Here is a 17,898-nt window from a genome sequence, read left to right as displayed (position 1 = left end):
TTCTGACCGGCATGAAAGGTCAAACTCCTGTCCCCACCCCCCACCCCGTCCCTGCCAACACGGTCTGAACGAGTTTAAGGATCTTTGTCTCTCTGCCCAGGTCCTGAATAGAACAACATTCTGTTGTCATTCCTGCAAACACTAAGATTCTGTATTTGAGTCTTTCGTTGCTGGGCGGGCTTTCCCCTAGTTGCAGCAAGCAGGCACTACTCTCTAGGTGGGGCGTGTGGGCTTCTCACTGCGGAGGCTCCAGGGTGCAGGGGCTTCAGTACTTGCAGCACTCGGCTCAGGGGTTGCGGCTCGCGGGCTCTACGGCACAGGCTGAGTAGTGCTGGTGCTGTGCGGGCTTAGTTGCTCCGTGGCCTGTGGGATCTCCCTGGACCAGGGATCGAACCTATGTCCCCTGCATTGGCGGGCGGATTCTTGTCCACCGTGCCACCAGGGAGGTCCCGTACAATTACTTTGAAGGGATTTCTGGACTCTAGACAACGTCAGCGGTTCAATACTCAACCCCTGAAGTTTCTATGGGAGACGGTGTGTACATATGCAGATAGGTGCTTTTGGAGGTGGGGCGGCACAAATCACAGTCCCCCAGAACAAGGCCTGGCCCACAGCAGGAAAACAGCTGACATCTGAGGGCATGGGGGAGGCAGGCAGGCAGGAAGCCCATCAGATTCTCAAAGGGCTCTGTGACCCCCAAAAGGTTAGGAAGTACTATCCGAGGCTACAGACATACCAGTAAGGATCTCAGAATGGAAAAATAAACTCGCCATTATCTGCAGGCAGATAAGGCGGCTTTCATTTCCCTAGTAATAAATTTACACAGGGCTCACTTTTAACCTTTCAAATTGCTTTTGTAGTAACTGCCTGAACTGATTCCAAGGTTAAGACAACAGAAGATAAAGCCTCAAGGTCTTAGAATCTGCTGGATTGGGAGAGCCTATGCTCCTCCCGGCGGCCTGAGGCCAAAGAGAGGTTGAACCTCTCCACGGGAACCCCCGGCATCTTCGGCCACCTGCCCAGGTTCAGGCACGCTGTGACCTGAGCTCAAGGCAGGATCTTTGTGTCAATCTCCATCATGAAGTTGGAAAGAGGGAGGAATTTTGGGAAAGCGGGGCCACTCTGTGGCTCCTTCTCAATCACCCCGAGCAGAACATCATTAAACTGGACAGAAACATCAGACATATGTAGGTGTGTAATGACTCGGGTTAATATACAAGTATCTGGGAGTTACTTTAAGTACATTATACCTATCTACTTATCCAGATCTGGTCATTTGCTGTGTTTATTTGGTACCACAGAATGCAAATAAAATATAAGATTAGGTCTCTGCCCACAAGGGGCCTGTAATTTATGACTCACGCCACTGCTTTAAGCATAGTGCAGGTGGTCAACGGCTAGCTCTTTCATGGTGACCTGGCACCGAGAACCAAGAGGTCTCACAAGAGGCTGCTTCCAAATTCTGACTTATCTGTGCAAATCTGACCGTCTCACTGCTATTATCCTCTTATGAATAAAGTTACTACGAGGATTTGTGGAGAAGTCTTTTGGGAATGTACATATTTAGTTAGAACAGAAGAAGGGAACGTGTATGGCAGTCATGATTGACCTGTACAGACAGGTAAACTGGATCAGTCTGGCAAGGAGTTTAGGTTTATCAGTTTTACTTTTTTCAAAGAACCAGTTCTGGGTTTTGCTGATTTTCTGTTTTTCGGTGTTTTATTTCATTGATTTCTGCTATTTTTCCTTCCTTCTGCTTGCTTTGGGCTTAATTTGCTCTTCTTTCTAGTTTCTTAAGGTGGAACCTGAATTACCCATTTGAGACCTTTCTTCTTTCCTAATAGAAGTATCTGACGCTATAAATTTCCCTACCAGCCCAATTCACTCACATCTGACACGTCTCTTCATCTTTATTCAGCTTGTTTTCTAATTTTCTTGCCTCTCTGACACATCAGTTATTTAGATGTGTGTTGTCTTATCTGAAAACTTCTGCGGGTATTTCAGGTATCAGTTACTGGTTTCTAGTTCAATTCCGCTGTGGTCAGAGAGCATACTCGGTATGGTTCCTATTTCTTTAAAAATCTTTAGGCTTGCTTTATGCCCCATGATAAAGCTGACCTTGGGTGCTGGCCCATGAGCACCTCAGAAGAGGCTGTCTCCTGCTGTGGTTGGTGCAATGTCTGATAAACGTCGATTACCTCAAGTGAGTTGATAGCGTTATTCAAGTCTCCTACAGACGTGCTGCTGCTATTTGTTCTGCCAATCATGGAAAGCGGAGCTCAAGTCTCCAAGCACAACTGCGGGTTTTAACTTCTTTCAGTTCTATCATTTGTCACTTTGAGTATCCTGAAGTTCTGTCGTCAGGCTAAGTATTTCGGGTGAATTGATCCTTTTATGATTATGTAATGTATCTCTTTACCCCTGGTAATTTTCTTTGTTCTGATGTCTATTTTGATATTAATATAGCATCTCTGGCTTTCTTCAAGTTTTTAAAAAATCTATTTTTAAAAATTAAGTACAGTTGACTTACAATTTTGTGCTCATTTCAGGTATACAAATGATTTAGCCACATATATATTCTTTTTTCAGGTTCATTTCCCATATAGGTTATTACAAAGTATTGAGTAGAGTCCCCTGTGGTATACCATTGGTCCCTGTTGTTTTTCTTGTGCACAGTAGTGCACATATATTACTCCCAAGTGGCCTTCTTTTAATTAGCATTCCCATGGTTTGTCTCTCCTCTCTTCTGCTCTGTTGGTACCTCCTTTCTTGCCTTCTTTTGGATTATTAAAATGTTTTAGCATTCGGTTTTCATCTATCTATTGGTTCTCTTTTTAAGTGGCTGCTCTAGGAATCACACTATACATATCTAACTTTTCAGTTTACCCAGCTATTTCACCACTTCAAGCAAAATGTAAAGGCTTTACAACTACACAGCTCCTGTCCCCCACCACCCTCAACCTTACAGCTGTCCTGTGAGTTACATCTACACACAATGAAGCCCCCTCCTGATACTGCTGTAACTTTTGCTTTTGGTAGTCATTTGCATTTTAAAGAATCTGAGGGCAGAAAAACATCTGTTCCACTGACCATTTTTTTTACTATTTATGTTGCTCCTCCTTTACCCCGAGGCCCCGACCTTCCCTCGGCAACTCTTCCCTTCAGTCTGAACAACTTCTTTCAGCCTCTACTTCACAGCAGGTCTGCTGACAGGAAAGTATTGAAGGTTTTCCTTTATCTGAGAGTATCTTTTTGTTTTACTTTCCTTCCCGAGGAACATTTTCACTGGAGATAGAATTCTAGGTTGACAGTTGTTATTTCAGCACTGTCTTCCAGACTCCATGGTTTCTTAAGAGAAATTTACTGTTCTGTATGTACCATTTCTGGTTCAAGGCTTTTTGTTTGTTAAAGTCTGTTTTTCACCAGTTTGATGATGTTTATGGGCATGATTTTCTCTGAGTTTATCCTGTTTGGGGTTTCCTGAGTTTCTTGAATCCATACATTTGTGCATCACGAAATTTGGAAAAATTCCAGCCATACTTTCTTCAAATACTTTTTCTACAGCAGCCTTTCTCCTTTCATGGGACTCCAACGACACAAATTCAGACTTTTTGGTATTGACCAACAGGTGCTGCGAGGCCCTGTTTTTTTGGTTTTTAACCTCTTTCCTGTATATTTTTCAGGTCGGATAGTATCTACTGATGTGTTTCATGTTCACTGACTTTTCTTTCCTCTGCCATCTCTGTACTGCTAGTAAGGCCATTCACTGGACACCCTATTCTGTCCCAAATGTTCCTTCTGAGTTCTCACACTGCTTCTCTGCTGAGAATTTCCATCTTTCCACTCATCTCTGAGGACCTGTCCCACCTCACAGGGCACAGTAACTGCCTTACAGCCAGCCACTGGCCTACCACGCCAGCATGTGGGTCATCTTGGGGCAGCCATCTGCCGACCGACCTTCCCCATGAGAGCTGTCAGATTTTCCTGGCTCTCTGTGTGATGGATAATCCTGCGTTGCATTTGGACGTCTTGTTGAGACTGTGAGACTCTGAGTCTTCTGAAAACTCTTCAAAGAGTGTCAAGAGGGTGATCGACTTGTTCAAGTTTAGACAGGAAGATGGTTAGACAGCATCACAGACTCACTGGACATGAATCTGAGTAAACTCGGGGAGATGATGAAGGACAAGGGAAGCCTGGCATGCGGCAGTCCATGGGATCGCAAAGAGTCGGACATGTCTGAGTGACTGAACAACAGACAGGAAGTCCCATCCTGCCTTCTGTAGATGATGGTTCCCATGTCAGCTCTATTTTCAGAGGTGTGTCTGCCCCTTGCAGACGCCACTCAGGGGCTGGCCTGGTGCGTGGTGGTGGTGGACGTGGTGGATTAGTTCTCTGGCTGTGGTTCTGTGGCTCTGGTGTGTGTGTGTGTGTGTGTGTGTGATGCTCACAGGTGAGATCGGCTGTGGTTCTGTGGCTCTGGGGTGTGTGTGTGTGTGTGTGTGTGATGCTCACAGGTGAGATCGGCTGTGGTTCTGTGGCTCTGGGGTGTGTGTGTGTGTGTGTGTGTGTGTGTGTGTGTGTGTGATGCTCACAGGTGAGATCGGCTGTGGTTCTGTGGCTCTGGTGTGTGTGTGTGTGTGTGTGTGTGTGTGTGCGTGTGTGATGCTCACAGGTGAGATCGGCTGTGGTTCTGTGGCTCTGGTGTGTGTGTGATGCTCACAGGTGAGATCGGGACAGAATCAGGGGGTCTCTTTGTCCAGCGCACTCTCCAGCACTGTCCAGCCTTCTCCCCAGTCTTCTGGCCCCAAAGTCAGGGTATCTCTCAAGAGGTCTAACTTCTCACACTGTCAGGTAGTCCCCGTAGCCGGGCAGCTTGCAGGGTAAAGCAAAGAAATATCAATAAAAAAGCCCATATATATATATATATATATATATAAACAACTGAAAGTCGCTCAGCCACGTCTGACTCTTTGAGACCCCAATGTCTACACAGTCCATGGGATTCTCCAGGTCAGAATACTGGAGTGGGTAGCTGTTCCCTACTTCAGAGATCTTCCCAACCCAGGGACTGAATCTGCGTCTCCTGCATTACAGGTGGACTCTTTACTGTCTGAGCCACCAGAGAAGACATATGTGTATATATATGTGTGTACATATACACATGCTAAGTTGCTTCAGTTGTGTCTGACTCTGTGACTCTATGGTCTGTAGTCCACCAGGCTCCAGGCAAGAACACTGCAGTGTGTTGCCAAGCTCTCCTCCAGGAGATCTTCCCAACCCAGGGATTGAATGTCTCCTGCATTGGCAGGCAGATTCTTTACTGCTAGTGCCACCTGGGAAGCCTTTATGTATATATATCTCCTAGGAGTTCCCTACACGCTTGAGGCCACAGGGGCCCCTTCTCCAGCCCCTCAGGCAGAAACAGGCTTTCTGTGGGATGTCATGTGCCTGTCACCCCTCACTGCCAAGGTGGCAGCTTGGGTTTGCAGGGCAGCCGGCTTTGGGCCAGGCTGGGAGGGGAGGGGAGACTCTTCACACTCTGAGCTCACAGCAGCCCACTCTCCAGGCCTCCACAGAGAGGCTCCCCCTGGTTTCTGCTGCTTCTGTCCACAGTCCTGGGACATGGCTCGCTCTCGAGTCACACTCAGGAGATAAAGCAGGAGCGAATAAACCAGGAGACTTGCCACCACACTGGCTGTTCTTCAAGTTCTCACTTCCCTTTTGATATGCCTGCTGTTGTTTACTCTCATAATCCACAGGCTCTCTGGTTTTCTGTTCTGTCCACAACTTTCACTGTAGCCAGTGAGAGGAGTGTCAGTGTGAACCTGCTCTATTTTGGCTGGTGTTGGAAGCTTATCTCTCACTCTAAGGACTTATGAACCAGCCCAGGTAACAGAAGCCTGGCCTGGGGACGGATGCAGGACTAGAAGGAGAAAAGGGCTGAGATCCGGCCATGAGCCGTGAAGGCCTCGAGCTCACTTTGCCATCACCACAACTAAAGCCCCTCCCGTGGAGACCGAGCTCTACAGACAGGGGCATGAGATGTCCCCTGCTGGCTGCTATGCAGCCCCACTGAGCCACCAGGGAAGCCCTCTCCAGTTGTATTTTTAATTTAAATTCTCATAAAAATAACACACACACACACACACATATATATATAATTTTAAATATCAGACGCTGTGAGGTTTTATGACCGATAGCAGAGTTCTGCTCTAGCCATGATGGGCCTGACTACTGTTGCCCAAAAGCAACCTTCTCCATGACAGTTACTTCTGCTCTCCAATTCTTTTCTCATCCAGCGATTTTTCTGGTGTGTCGATCTCTTTTCCTATATATCATGTATACGCTTTTTTTTTTTTTTTAAGATTTTTTTTCTTGATGTGGAATATTTTTAAAGCCTTTTACTGACTTTGTTCCAGTATTGCTTCTGTCTCATGTTTTTGCTTTTTGGCTGTGCAGCACGTGGGATCTTAGCTCCCAGGGGTCGAACCCATACTCTCCGTGTTGGAAGGTGAAGTCTTAACCACTGGACCGCCAGGGAGGTCCCTACACTACTTTTCGATTCTTAAAAAAAAAAAATCCACTGAAGAGAATTTAGTTTTCTGACAATACATGCACACTCTCATCTAGAAACACACACACTTTTTTCCCCATACTTTCAATGTAAGTATAACACTATCTCACATTTGGTGTTTGTCTTCATGATCAGGAGAGCCAAATGGTGTACTATGACTCTATTTCCTTTTCTGTACAATGTTTTGTTTTCCCAGGAATTAAGAATTGCTTCATTTGTTGTTTTCCATGCCCTTAGCTTTCAATGTTCCTACATCATTAACCAAAGTCACTGAAAAAGGAACTGTAAATATCCCAAGAGAGTCAAACTCTTAGGTGTAAACTTTTTCTTAGACACACTTCCTAAAGCTTTTCATCTTCCTACTCTAATTAAAACAGACTTTTCTTTAGTTCAGATGCACAGGGGGTCACCATGGACTCTTTACCACTGTTCTCCGAATTCCTCTACCTCCAACTTGTGCTTGGATTCCCCCACTTTCCTGCGTGGCTTGTGTATCTGTCACAATAGCCCAGGTCACGCTGCACTAACAAACAACACTCGAATGTCAATGGCTTACACAGCACACGTCTGTCATGGGCCACCTCTGTACCGTGTCACCATCATTCCAGGACCCAGGCTGACAGAGCAGCTTCTGCCTAAACAACCTGAGTCCTCACAGCAGAAGGGAGAGATGTGGTCAGTCGGGAGTTGGTTCGCACATATCTGCTCACTTCTACCCACATCTCTCTGGCCAAAGTGACTCACACAACCATACTTGAGGCCTGGGGCAGGCGGGGTGGGGGCCAGGGGGAGGGGAGAGAGACAATTATACAAGAGCCTCCCGGAGGGGTGAGTGGAGAGGAACCAGACCACACTGTCTGCTGTCAATAGACCAGAGGTACCGCCCCCTACAGGGCAACGGTTAGTGGTCATGAAGAACAAAGCAGTCACTTTGAGTCTTCCTCTTTCCTGTTCATTCCATCTTGTTCATGAAATCCACCCTCCATCTTCATGGGTTTGTATCTCCTTTTTACTCCTTTATTGTCATTTCAGTTGTTTCAGGAATGTGTTCAATCTACCACGTTGAGCCAAAAGTCTACCAACCAATCACTTTAAAAGGGAACTTGTAGGATGTAGTCTAACTGAAAGACGAGGACTGTCTGAACTATCACTTCCACCCTTTTCCACCATTTGAGGCAGCTTTTCTCAGATCTTAAAATGTCAATGAAGCGTTCAAATTGTGCTGCTTTATGAGAACAAAACTACCCAATATGGTGAATTCTTTAAAACTGAGCAGTTTTCAAAAACAGCTTTGATCCCAAGTATCTTGACTTCTGCCTTTTCTGATCTGCTGTAAGCGCCAAGCTTATGTTTGCAATAAAATCAACCAGCTCAAAAGAATTTCATTCTGATTCTGTCACCACAGACAATACTATATTGAACATGCTGGCCAAGCTCTGAAATCTACCTGTCATTGTTGTCTGTAACTTATCTTAAATAAGATGATATAGTCAGAAAAATATGGTTCTAAAATACATCTCCCTATACCAGAATCTTTAGTTTTGAAATGGCAAAGACAGTAAAAAGTTACTAGAGGATAGTGATACACAAGAAATGGTCAAATTCAGCTTTATGTTACATTATTTTTATTTGATATTCTCTTTTCTAACAACTGAGATATAGTAGATTCTCAACCTAAAAAAAAGAAACTCGCTTTTTTATCTCTGGAGTGTACACTGCAAAACCAAAAGGTAAACCTGGCTCAGACCCCTCACTCCTCTGCTGGCGCTTCAGCTGCGTGGGCCTGCATGTCTGAGGCTGGGCTTACTCAGTTCAGATGCTCTTTCCATCTTAAAAAAGTTACAGACTCTATAAATTATGTAATCCCTCGAATCTCAGTTTCCTCATTTACAAAACAGAAACAGGAGGATTTCTAAGGAAAAGTGATGAGAATTAAATAACCCATAGAAAGCCATGACGTCATGCCTGGGAGGCAGGAAATGCCCAGTGAAAGTGTGTTGAGAAAATAAAATTTCTGTCCTAATACAGCAGCTACCCTATGTACCTTGAAAGCTTACAGAGGTCAAGCTTTTTGACAGCCAGGCTTAAATATCATGAATGCTTTACTGTAATAAAACCATACAAGTTGTATTTGGCCAAAATCCAAAGTTACTTATTCATTAAACTTTTTTTTTTTTAATTAAATGAAAGTTTGAGATTTCTACCTCTTTATTTTGCTCTTCTAAATCCATACACTTCTATAAAGGGACAGTTACCTCCTCAGGTACTAATTTTTTTAAACCTAGCGTTTAAAAACCTAGAGTCTGAAAAACTCACCAGAACCCTTTCTCAGTGCTGCCTCTCGACATGTCCCAACCTGGCCTGTGACACACATCGGTCCAAGTGAAACCTTAGAACTAACCAGAGAACCCTGTCTCAACAGAACTCGAGAGGTACAGTCTAAAAAACAGTCCTGAGGGAAGCTGGGTTCATTTTCCAAAGGCTGATGAATCAATCTATACATCATCAGAGAATATACAAACCTGGGGCAATTTATCATATGGAGTATCAGAGTTACTTAAAAACATCAGCAAGGTACTGATACTCTGAGAGCACCTGGAGCAAACCCTTCTGGGAAACTCTTGACGTCAGAGGCTGAAGGGGCTTTTGTAAATAAACTAAAACCAAGTGACTGACTGCACAGTCAAGATGCACCAGATAATAAAGACAAAAAGCAAAATAAATTCAGGAAGGTAAACAGATTCACTGCCTTCCATTCCCTGATGTTCAACTGACTTCATGTCTTCCCTATGGAAGCTCATTAGAGACACTTGAACGTGCACCGAGAAGGCTGCCTTCGATTTGCGCTCGTGCGGGACAGAGGCGAGGGCAGCCCAGCAGGTGCAGGGAAAGCAGCGGGCCTGGCGTCAGAACGTGTGAGTCTGGCAGGGCTGAGGCCCCAGGACACTCAGTTCTCTCGGCTGCAAAGCAGTGGGGAGCAGTCTGCCCCTCAGAGCTGGGACGAGGAAACGTGGGAGAACGAAGGAAAACACCTGGGACGGTGCATCCGATAGAAACATGGGTGAACCACGGAGGAGAGCCACAAATGGAATTTTAAATAAAAAAATAAAAAGCAGGTGAAATTAAGTTTAATAATACTTTTTATTTAACGCAATATACTAAAAAAGATTACCATTTCAACAGGTAAACTGATATCATACTGAGATTTTTTTTTTTACATTTTTTTTTTTTGGTACTGAAGTCTGTGAAAATCAGCGTGTTTCTGACACTCACAGATCAGCTCAATTCAGACCAGCCGCCCACAGGAACGCACGGGATGGCGCAGTGTGGAGCCCAGGAGGGGCTGAGCATGTTTATCAGACCCTAGCAGACAAACCCTGCGGGGCTAAGGAGATCAACCACATCAAACAGAGCTTGTATTTTCCTATCTTTGGTATAGTATATAATACCTAATAGGTAATACTGCAGCAAGAATTGGTCAGTATCATCTATACTGACTAGACTCAGTATTTATCCAAAATAAGAGCAACCCAAAATTATTATAAGCCACTAATAGTCATTCATTTTATATTTATTTTTGTGGTTAATTTTGTTTATTAGGATTTGAATTACATACCAATCTCACATAGAATCTAATAATCTCAAAAAAAGAATATAACCTGACATAAGAATAAGTACACAAAAAATTTGAACTACAAGTTACAATTGATTAAACTACACCTTCTGGCAAAGAAACAGGAATAGGAAACAAAATATTTCTCTATTTTACTAAACTTTTCACTTCACAGGACCTACCATTAGAAAGTCATGTTTAATAGCTTTCTTGTAATTTTTTTCTTATAAAAGGTTAACTGCATTCTCTAAATAGGATGACCACCTATTATGACAACTCAGTTACATGTGAATATAATTTTAAGTAAATATAGTATTAAAGTGATGCTATACTTACTTCAGAACAAGTCAATGGGGATGAAGCACAAAATACGACTTGTGTTACATTTGTTACTAAGGTAACACTGGGTAGTACACAGTAGGCAAATTCTTGTATCCTGAGCTCAAAGAATAGGGTGGAAGATGAACAGAAACCGTTTCTGAGCTGCAAAGTCATCACAGAGCAAAGCACATGCACCCGTGTTTCTGCAGCTCCGAGTTTGCACTCATTTCCTGTGTGGAGAAACTCCTGAGTCATATCACTCTCATCACTTTTGTGGGCCGCCCCACAGTGCAGCGCAAGTGGTCAGATGAGACACAAGAGTGAAATGGACATAGGACTGTGGGTGCTATGCTACCCATTTCAAGCCTGACAGGGACCATTTAGTTAACAGGACTTCAGCTTTACCAAGTGTTAGGAAGTTCTTAACAACCAAAACTCACTGGACTTTAATGTCTATTTACTGTGCACTCAAAAGATGGTGCTTCTGGAAGACAGGCCCCTCCCTCGAGCATCTCGTCGGATGCTCAGCCATAGGGACCCACAAGCTGAATCGCTAGTCGAGGTCCTCTGTGGACTCCCAGCCCAGGACTCACCTCTCCCGGCCCTGCTCAGGCTCACACACAAAGCAGCCCAGCTGTGGAGGATGAGCTTTAAACACTCACAGCTTCACAGTCACACTGTCTCCGTCTAAACTCTCCCGAGGAAGATGCCATCCCCCGCCGAGCCTTGCACCTCCCAGGCCACCCGTGCTGACCCCAGTCACGGACACCAAACACCACGACAGTCACCACGGTCCCTCACACGTGCAGACTCACATCTGGCATTTCTGTAGAGAAGGAAGGGGTCCTGTAGCAGGAAGTCCAGGTCTTTGGTGATGGGCTCCGTCCTGTTCTCCATGCTCAGCCTGTTCATGATGGTGAAGCCGTGCTTTGGAGACGCAGACCTAGAGGTCGCCAGGGCAGGGGACATGGAGAGGGGGCGTTCAGAGCAGAGCGCTTCCAGGACAGGGGCAGCCATCGCACCTTCAGCCTTCCTGCCCCTTCACCGTGGGCCGCACCAACATGCGGACGTGTACGGTGAAGTCCAGCCCTACAAATCTAAGGGCAGGGGTTGGGGGGGCACAGACACATAGCTGGTTTCCCTACCAAGGCTGCAAGCTTCTTTAAGGCAGACATGGTAACCACTTTAAAAAAAAATACTGGCACATACTTTTAAAGAAGCTTGACTGTTGATATAGAGTGTATATCACAGTTACAGGAAATGTTAGTGTTGGTCTGAAATTGAAAGCTGCATAATTTCTTACAGAAACAATGCAACTCTGGTCAATGAACTAGTGAGGATACACAGTACAATTAAAACTTTATACAATTTAAAGCAAAGAGCAGATATCGACTTTTCTTCAAGATAAAGCCAACAGTCTTACAGATAAGCTACTATAACATTTTCTGTCCACAGAACTGTGCATTTAGTGACTTTTTAGTTTTAATTTTGTTCAATAAACCTGCAGTGCCTACTGTCAGGCAGGGAGAACCCTGATCACAAAGAAACTAACAACTACAAGTGCATCTGTCTACCCTTGGAGGGTAGCCAGACACCAGCCCAGTGTGCAACTTCCGTAACAAAACAAGGCACACGTGCAGGCTGCAGACTCACCCTGGGGCCGGGGACACGCCCAGAGGGATGCTGTGCGCAACCGGGAGAGACGGGGTCTACATCTCAAGTTCTACTTCACCTCCAACCATCTGACCTACTGACCACAGTTCTCCTTTGAGATTTATTTTAAAACTGATGGAAGGCCATCCTTGCCTAATTTATTTTACTTAGTGGTAGAGTGGTGCTGGGCATAAAGGCAGTACCAGATGTAATCACGACCATCATTTCAAGTTAAATTCTGGGGCAGTGTGAAGAGTGACTCCCAAAGCTCTCAACAGAGGGTGCTCTGAAAACCACCATGGGGCATAACTCTGTTACAGACAGACAGACATGGGGGGAAGCAAAGACATGGTTTTTAAAATGGATTAGGTGTTTTTACAGAATCAGAATTTGATTGTTCCAGTATTTTGGCAGCTCTGCAAAGCCTCTGTGGCTGTAGAGGCACTGCCTGTCACTTGATCCCAGGGATGGTCTAGTCACACCATGGTTTATCTTCAAAGGTGAATGGGCGTATAAACACAGATGACAGAGAGAGTGTGTGCGTGTATGAGAAGAGTCTGCACCAGGCCTCTGTCCTGTATCTCTGAAACCTGCTGATGGTGACGGGACTCAGCTATGACATTTTATGTGAATGTTTATGTGAACAAGAAGTTTAGCTGTTAAGACAGTATTCACACTACATATCTCTGTGTATATGTGTTAACTATACAGATATTAACAATATCTGATAAAAAATTACCCTAAAACATGAATTTATTACATCTTTCCTAAAACTTATTTTGTTAGTTATATGACAGAGGACTCAGAGACAACTTTAATCTTGGATCATGCTTCTTTAAAGAGTCAGAGGCAGGGGTGGCCAACAACATTCTCTTCCAGACACTGATTAAATGATCTAACATTCTCAACAGTGTATTCCTAGTTCCTCATCAGTTCACTGTATTCAAGTACTTTGTACCACTCACTTGAGCTAAAGAATAAATATTTAATTCTGTTTTAAAAAGAACACAAAGATTTAAGTTCAGCTATACTGCAGTTCACATTATATTCTGTAATTTGTATTCACCACACTAGACAGATGACATTATTCAGTATTTCCTTCCGTATGTCAACTAGTTACTTCAAACTCAGACTCAGTGCCTGTACTTCTCTGAACTATAATAAAACTCCACTTGAGGAAGGGAGACACACAGAGCTAAAGACATGACTCAAAGGCTGTCAGCTTCTTCATAAAAGTGAAGGACTCTTACCTTGTGTAAACAAATAAGGTTCCCTCCACATCAGTCTTTTCCTAAGAAATAAAACAAACAGTAACATAAGCATATTCTCTTCACTAATGGGAAACAGTCACAGAGGTCAGAGAACACAAACATCTTAGAGAACAGGAATTTGATCCTGTTTCAAGTGGGGGTAATTCTTAGGGAAAGGCAAAAAGCAGACTTTGCCAGTGGTGACTTTGCTGCTTAAGCAGCAGGAAGTGCCCTCCTATTGCCATTTACAAACAAACCGTTGATGCCTCTCTTTACCGAGCACAGGGGCCACAACACCTCTGGTTGGACAAAAGGAAACAAACATGCTCCGCAGCCTCCTAAGAAAGAAGGGATGGTAGTAAATGTGCTGTCCACCCCTCTGTCTCTGGGCTGGGGGCACAGCCAGCGGCAGAAACCACTATTTTCACACGTCTCTCTCCTCCTCTGTTTTCTGGTTTCCTTTTCTCTCGTCATGTCCTGTCACCTAGAACAGAGGACCTGCCTGTAACTCTACCTCATCTACCACACAGAAGACAGCAACGCAGCTGTGGTTCTCAGACAAACTGATCACCTATCTGGTGCAGAATATTGAAATAAAGTAAGACGGAAACATCACCCAGCTAGGGCACAAGAAATCTGCCTCAGAGGAAGTGGGAAACTTGTAAAGTGAAAATGAGAAGTGATCATTTCAGTTCCCTGGGAAGGGCTCTTTTCCAACTCTCCAGGCCCTGATGAAAATGCTCTTACTAAAAAAAAAAACTTAGGTATGCATTTGTCTGATTAACTAGTAATCAGACTATGTAACTCAGAATTTTAAATATACTTTTGCTATTTACATGGCTTAATCTCAACATTCTATTAAACCTCTCAATATTTTGTTATTTTTTTATGTCCATTAGCAGTGTCATTCAAAATTTAAGTACTCTTGTCTTTTTGGTGAAAAATACATTCTTTAGGAAACAAAAGTGTAATATTAAAATGATAATTCTGAAGAGGCACACAAGAAATTGGAAGCACAAGCTTCTCCATGCTCAAGTAATTTCATCATCCTTAAATGGATTAAGTAAAGTGACCACTTGCTATGAAGACAGAACACTTTTCTGTCTTTCAGTATTTGACTCTGGACTATTTCATCCCATATCCTAGGCAGGCTGTTCATACAGATCAGTGTAGACAATGCTAATAGCCTTTGACTTGTTTGTTTTTTCCTTAATGAAGCAGTAACAGAAATAACCTTTTCCTTAAGGGGAAAAAAAAGGGCTTTAATGTCCAATTTTAGTTTTGGAAATTCAAAATGAGAATTATAAAAGGCATGTTTCTCCTGAAATTATTCTGACTCAAAACATGCAATTCTGAATTGATTTATGTTCTTTGTCTCAGTTTCTCCACTGAAAAGGGATGACCAGCTTACATCACCTAGATTTTTTTTTATTAAAAACATATTTTTCATCAAAGGCTCTATAACACTTAGAAAAAGGCCTTTGGGTGTAAATTTCTGGTTTATTATGGCTGAAACAGCTCATATTCATGCATTTTCTTGTTCCCTCCACAGTTATCCAGGGTAACCAGATTTTTTTTTCTTTCTAGGCAAAGCCAGGTTTGGGGGTTTGAGAGACAGTGAAAGCAAAATGTTATTAGATCCTTCTTACGTCCTGCAAGTAAAGAAGACTTTTATGTTAAAGTATTAGTTTACAGTTCTGAGGGATTTTAGCTTAAATTTTAAAAGTACAATCTAATGATTTGATACTATATTATAAAAACTAAGAAGTGCTAAAACAATTCAGCAGTTCAAAATTTAAAATAATAAAGTAGAATGTAAAATAATGCTAGTCCACAAACTACTGGGGCTTGTCAGACTCGTGGACACTTTTGAAACAACATAATCTATATCTGATTATTCTGTTAAAATAATGAAAAGTCAATCTCCATTTACCCTCTAAATCTGCTTTTCTCAATCACATATGCAGCATCTGAGTCACCTAAGCAGCTTTCAACGAGTAACAAACGCCTGGGCCTCATACCCAGAGACTCTGATCTGGTGGGCTGTACTTCCTTTTCGGCAGCACTGGGTCTTCGCTGTGGCATTTGGGCACTTCATTAGTTGTGGAGCACAGGCTTGAGGGTGAGGGGTCTTGAGGGGGAGTGGGCTCAGCAGCTGTGATGCAAGGGCTCTCTAGATGCCCCCTCTCTAGTGCCAGGCTCCTCTGTCCATAGTATTCTCCGGGCAAGAACACCGGAGTAGGTTGCCATTTCTTTCTCCAGGGGATCTTCCTGACCCAGAGATCGAATCTGGGTCTCCTCATTGGCAGACGGGTTCTCCACCACCATGCCACCAGGGAAGCCCTAACTTTCCTTACAGCAGCTCATTTTCCGTCCCTTCTTCATTCCATATTCCTCCTGTTGAATGCCTGAAGTCATTCTTCATCCATAACCAGTGTCGTAAGAACCATACTCCTTTATGTCCACCTCCAAGTACTGTCTCCTCTATCTCAAGAACGTCCCACACACTTTCATCAGGTTTCTAAAAGCCCCCACTGTGGAGGCAGATGGAGACAGGGTGACAGTTCTTTTGCCCCCAGCAACTGCCCTGCAGCTAAAGCAGGTCTCAGTCTTTTTTCCCCTGCCACCACAGCCTTGAAGATGAGTACTCTGAAATAAAGACCTTTTGTGGGATGAATTATGCACTGTCTGAAGGCAACAAGTCCAGGAAGCAGGAAAACATAACTCCTGTAAATAATGCATTGTGACACCTGGGCTTTCCGATGAGGCTATAGAAAAGCCTTGCCAGGTACCCAGTATTGTTAGTTACTCGGTAACTGTGGTAACACGTGCCTGACTCACTGACCCTGTCCAGAGCCTGTAGGAAACCACCGCTATTCAAGGGGGACCCCTTTCTGTACACGTTAACTTCTCTGAATCCCCAGACTCTCGCCCTGCTGTCAAGTCACTCCAGGGAACGACACCTAAGGCCCTCATCTCTACTTTGGGATTTCCTCGGCAGAAGAAAGACACTATGCCTCTGGCACTTTTCCACACAGCAGGAAAAGAGCTACTTGTAGAATATCTGCGTTTGAAAAGATGCCTTTGAAACTGTCCACCATGTCGGTCAAAGTCCTTTACACAAACACAGCCGACACTCTCCTCCGAAAACGGGACACACAGCCAGCTTCCTACCCCGGGACCACGCGGGACCCGCGTCCCTCCATTCCTGCCCTTTTCGGTGAATTTCCTCGGTTACGAACTTGGAGCAAAGCAGTTCTCTTCTCTCTCACGTCAGGACCCACTTAGTGTTTTCGCTTTTGTGAGTGGCTTTCGGGGGGGCTGCAATGACCGTCTGCGGGAGAGAGGTGGCGAGGCGACGTGAACGCGCTGGGCTGTGTCTCGTCGGGGCTCTCCTAGCGGCCGGCTGGGACATGCCGAGGGAGGTGTCCAACCCGCTCCGTGAGTCTGGTCAACGCCACGGGAGGGGCCCGGGGACGGGCGGTCAGGGTCGCCGGACCGAAGGACTGCGGGAGGGTCGTCCTCGCCCGCCCCGCCCCCAGCCTCTCCCCGGCCCCGTCCGCCCGCACGTACCCACTCGTTGGCCCGGTGGCCGAAGGTGTACAGGGCGACCTGGCTGGCCACGTCCACAATGCGGCTGATGTAGGGGTCGTGGCGCCGCAGGGCCGCCAGGCTGATGTCGCGCCCCTTCCCCGCCGGGCCACCCGCCGCCGCCATCTTCCCGTCGGCCCGCGGGGCGCCGCAGCCCTCTGGGCGGAGCGCTGAACGCGCAGGCGTCACTGGTAGATGGCCACCCCGCGAGGGCCCAAGATCGTTGCCACGGTAACCGCCAGGCTGCCCCCGCGCGATGCTGTGAACATCCCGGGTACCCGAGCTTAGCTGGACGCCTGGCACTTCTGTTCCTGGCGCTCCGCGGTCAGAACCTGTAATGATACACACGCCTCGAGCGTGCGTAACTGAACAGGGAGGGAATACTGCGATTTCTTGTGTTCGGACGCCGGGTGGTTCGCAAAATGTGGTCCTCGACTCCGGGGGTGGGGGGGGGGGGGGGGGGGGGGGGCTCTGAGGCCCTTTCAGGGGGTCTGCGGGTCAGAACCATTTTCGCGACAATCCTGAGACTCACGTGACTCATGCCCTGTGCTTGCTTTGCACGAATGCTGCAAAGAATGGTGGGAGAAAGTGCAGGTGTCTTAGCAGGAATCCTGGGAGGCACCGCGCTTTACAGGCCAGTATCGCTAGACAGTATACGCAATAAGGCAGAAAAACCATTACTTTTATTGCATTTCAACTCTTCGGTACACTTTTAAAATTCTGTGTGAAAAAAATAGGAAGAATGCGTAAAGCACGTGCGCCAAGCTGCCATATTTACTTCCAGGAAAACACTTGGATGCTTGAGTTGCAAGCTGAGCTATTTTATTTTTATTTTCACCAAGCGCTATTTTTACTTGAAAGGAAGATGGACAAAGTATGGTTATTCAGGAAGGCAT

The 17,898-nt window shown here is 45.2% G+C and overlaps 2 protein-coding genes across 20 annotated transcripts in view; one reads left to right on the top strand and one right to left on the bottom strand.

The window, feature by feature from the left end:
* DCP1B (decapping mRNA 1B) overlaps window positions 1–17,170 on the bottom strand; it is a 41,984-nt gene extending 24,814 nt beyond the window's left edge. For 2 of the 4 annotated variants that reach the window (XM_043882615.1, XM_043882613.1), the window contains exons 1-3: window positions 16,985–17,169; window positions 13,412–13,452; window positions 11,324–11,451 (exon numbers count right to left, since the gene is read on the bottom strand). In XM_043882615.1, the coding sequence (XP_043738550.1) occupies window positions 11,324–11,451; window positions 13,412–13,452; window positions 16,985–17,128 (313 nt within the window). In that variant the 5' untranslated portion in view covers window positions 17,129–17,169. Of the gene's footprint in view, window positions 1–11,323; window positions 11,452–13,411; window positions 13,453–16,984 lie in introns of all 4 variants that reach the window. The other 2 variants (XM_043882612.1, XM_043882616.1) reach the window with 2 other exon arrangements.
* CACNA1C (calcium voltage-gated channel subunit alpha1 C) overlaps window positions 1–17,898 on the top strand; it is a 449,377-nt gene that overhangs the window by 5,514 nt on the left and 425,965 nt on the right. The gene's annotated exons all lie outside the window — the stretch shown is intronic.

Source organism: Cervus elaphus, chromosome 22 (genome assembly GCF_910594005.1).
Source record: "Cervus elaphus chromosome 22, mCerEla1.1, whole genome shotgun sequence".
Classification (NCBI taxonomy): domain Eukaryota; kingdom Metazoa; phylum Chordata; class Mammalia; order Artiodactyla; family Cervidae; genus Cervus; species Cervus elaphus.
The sequence above is the reverse complement of the archived record's forward strand: the minus strand, read 5'-3'. Positions and strand labels throughout refer to the sequence as shown.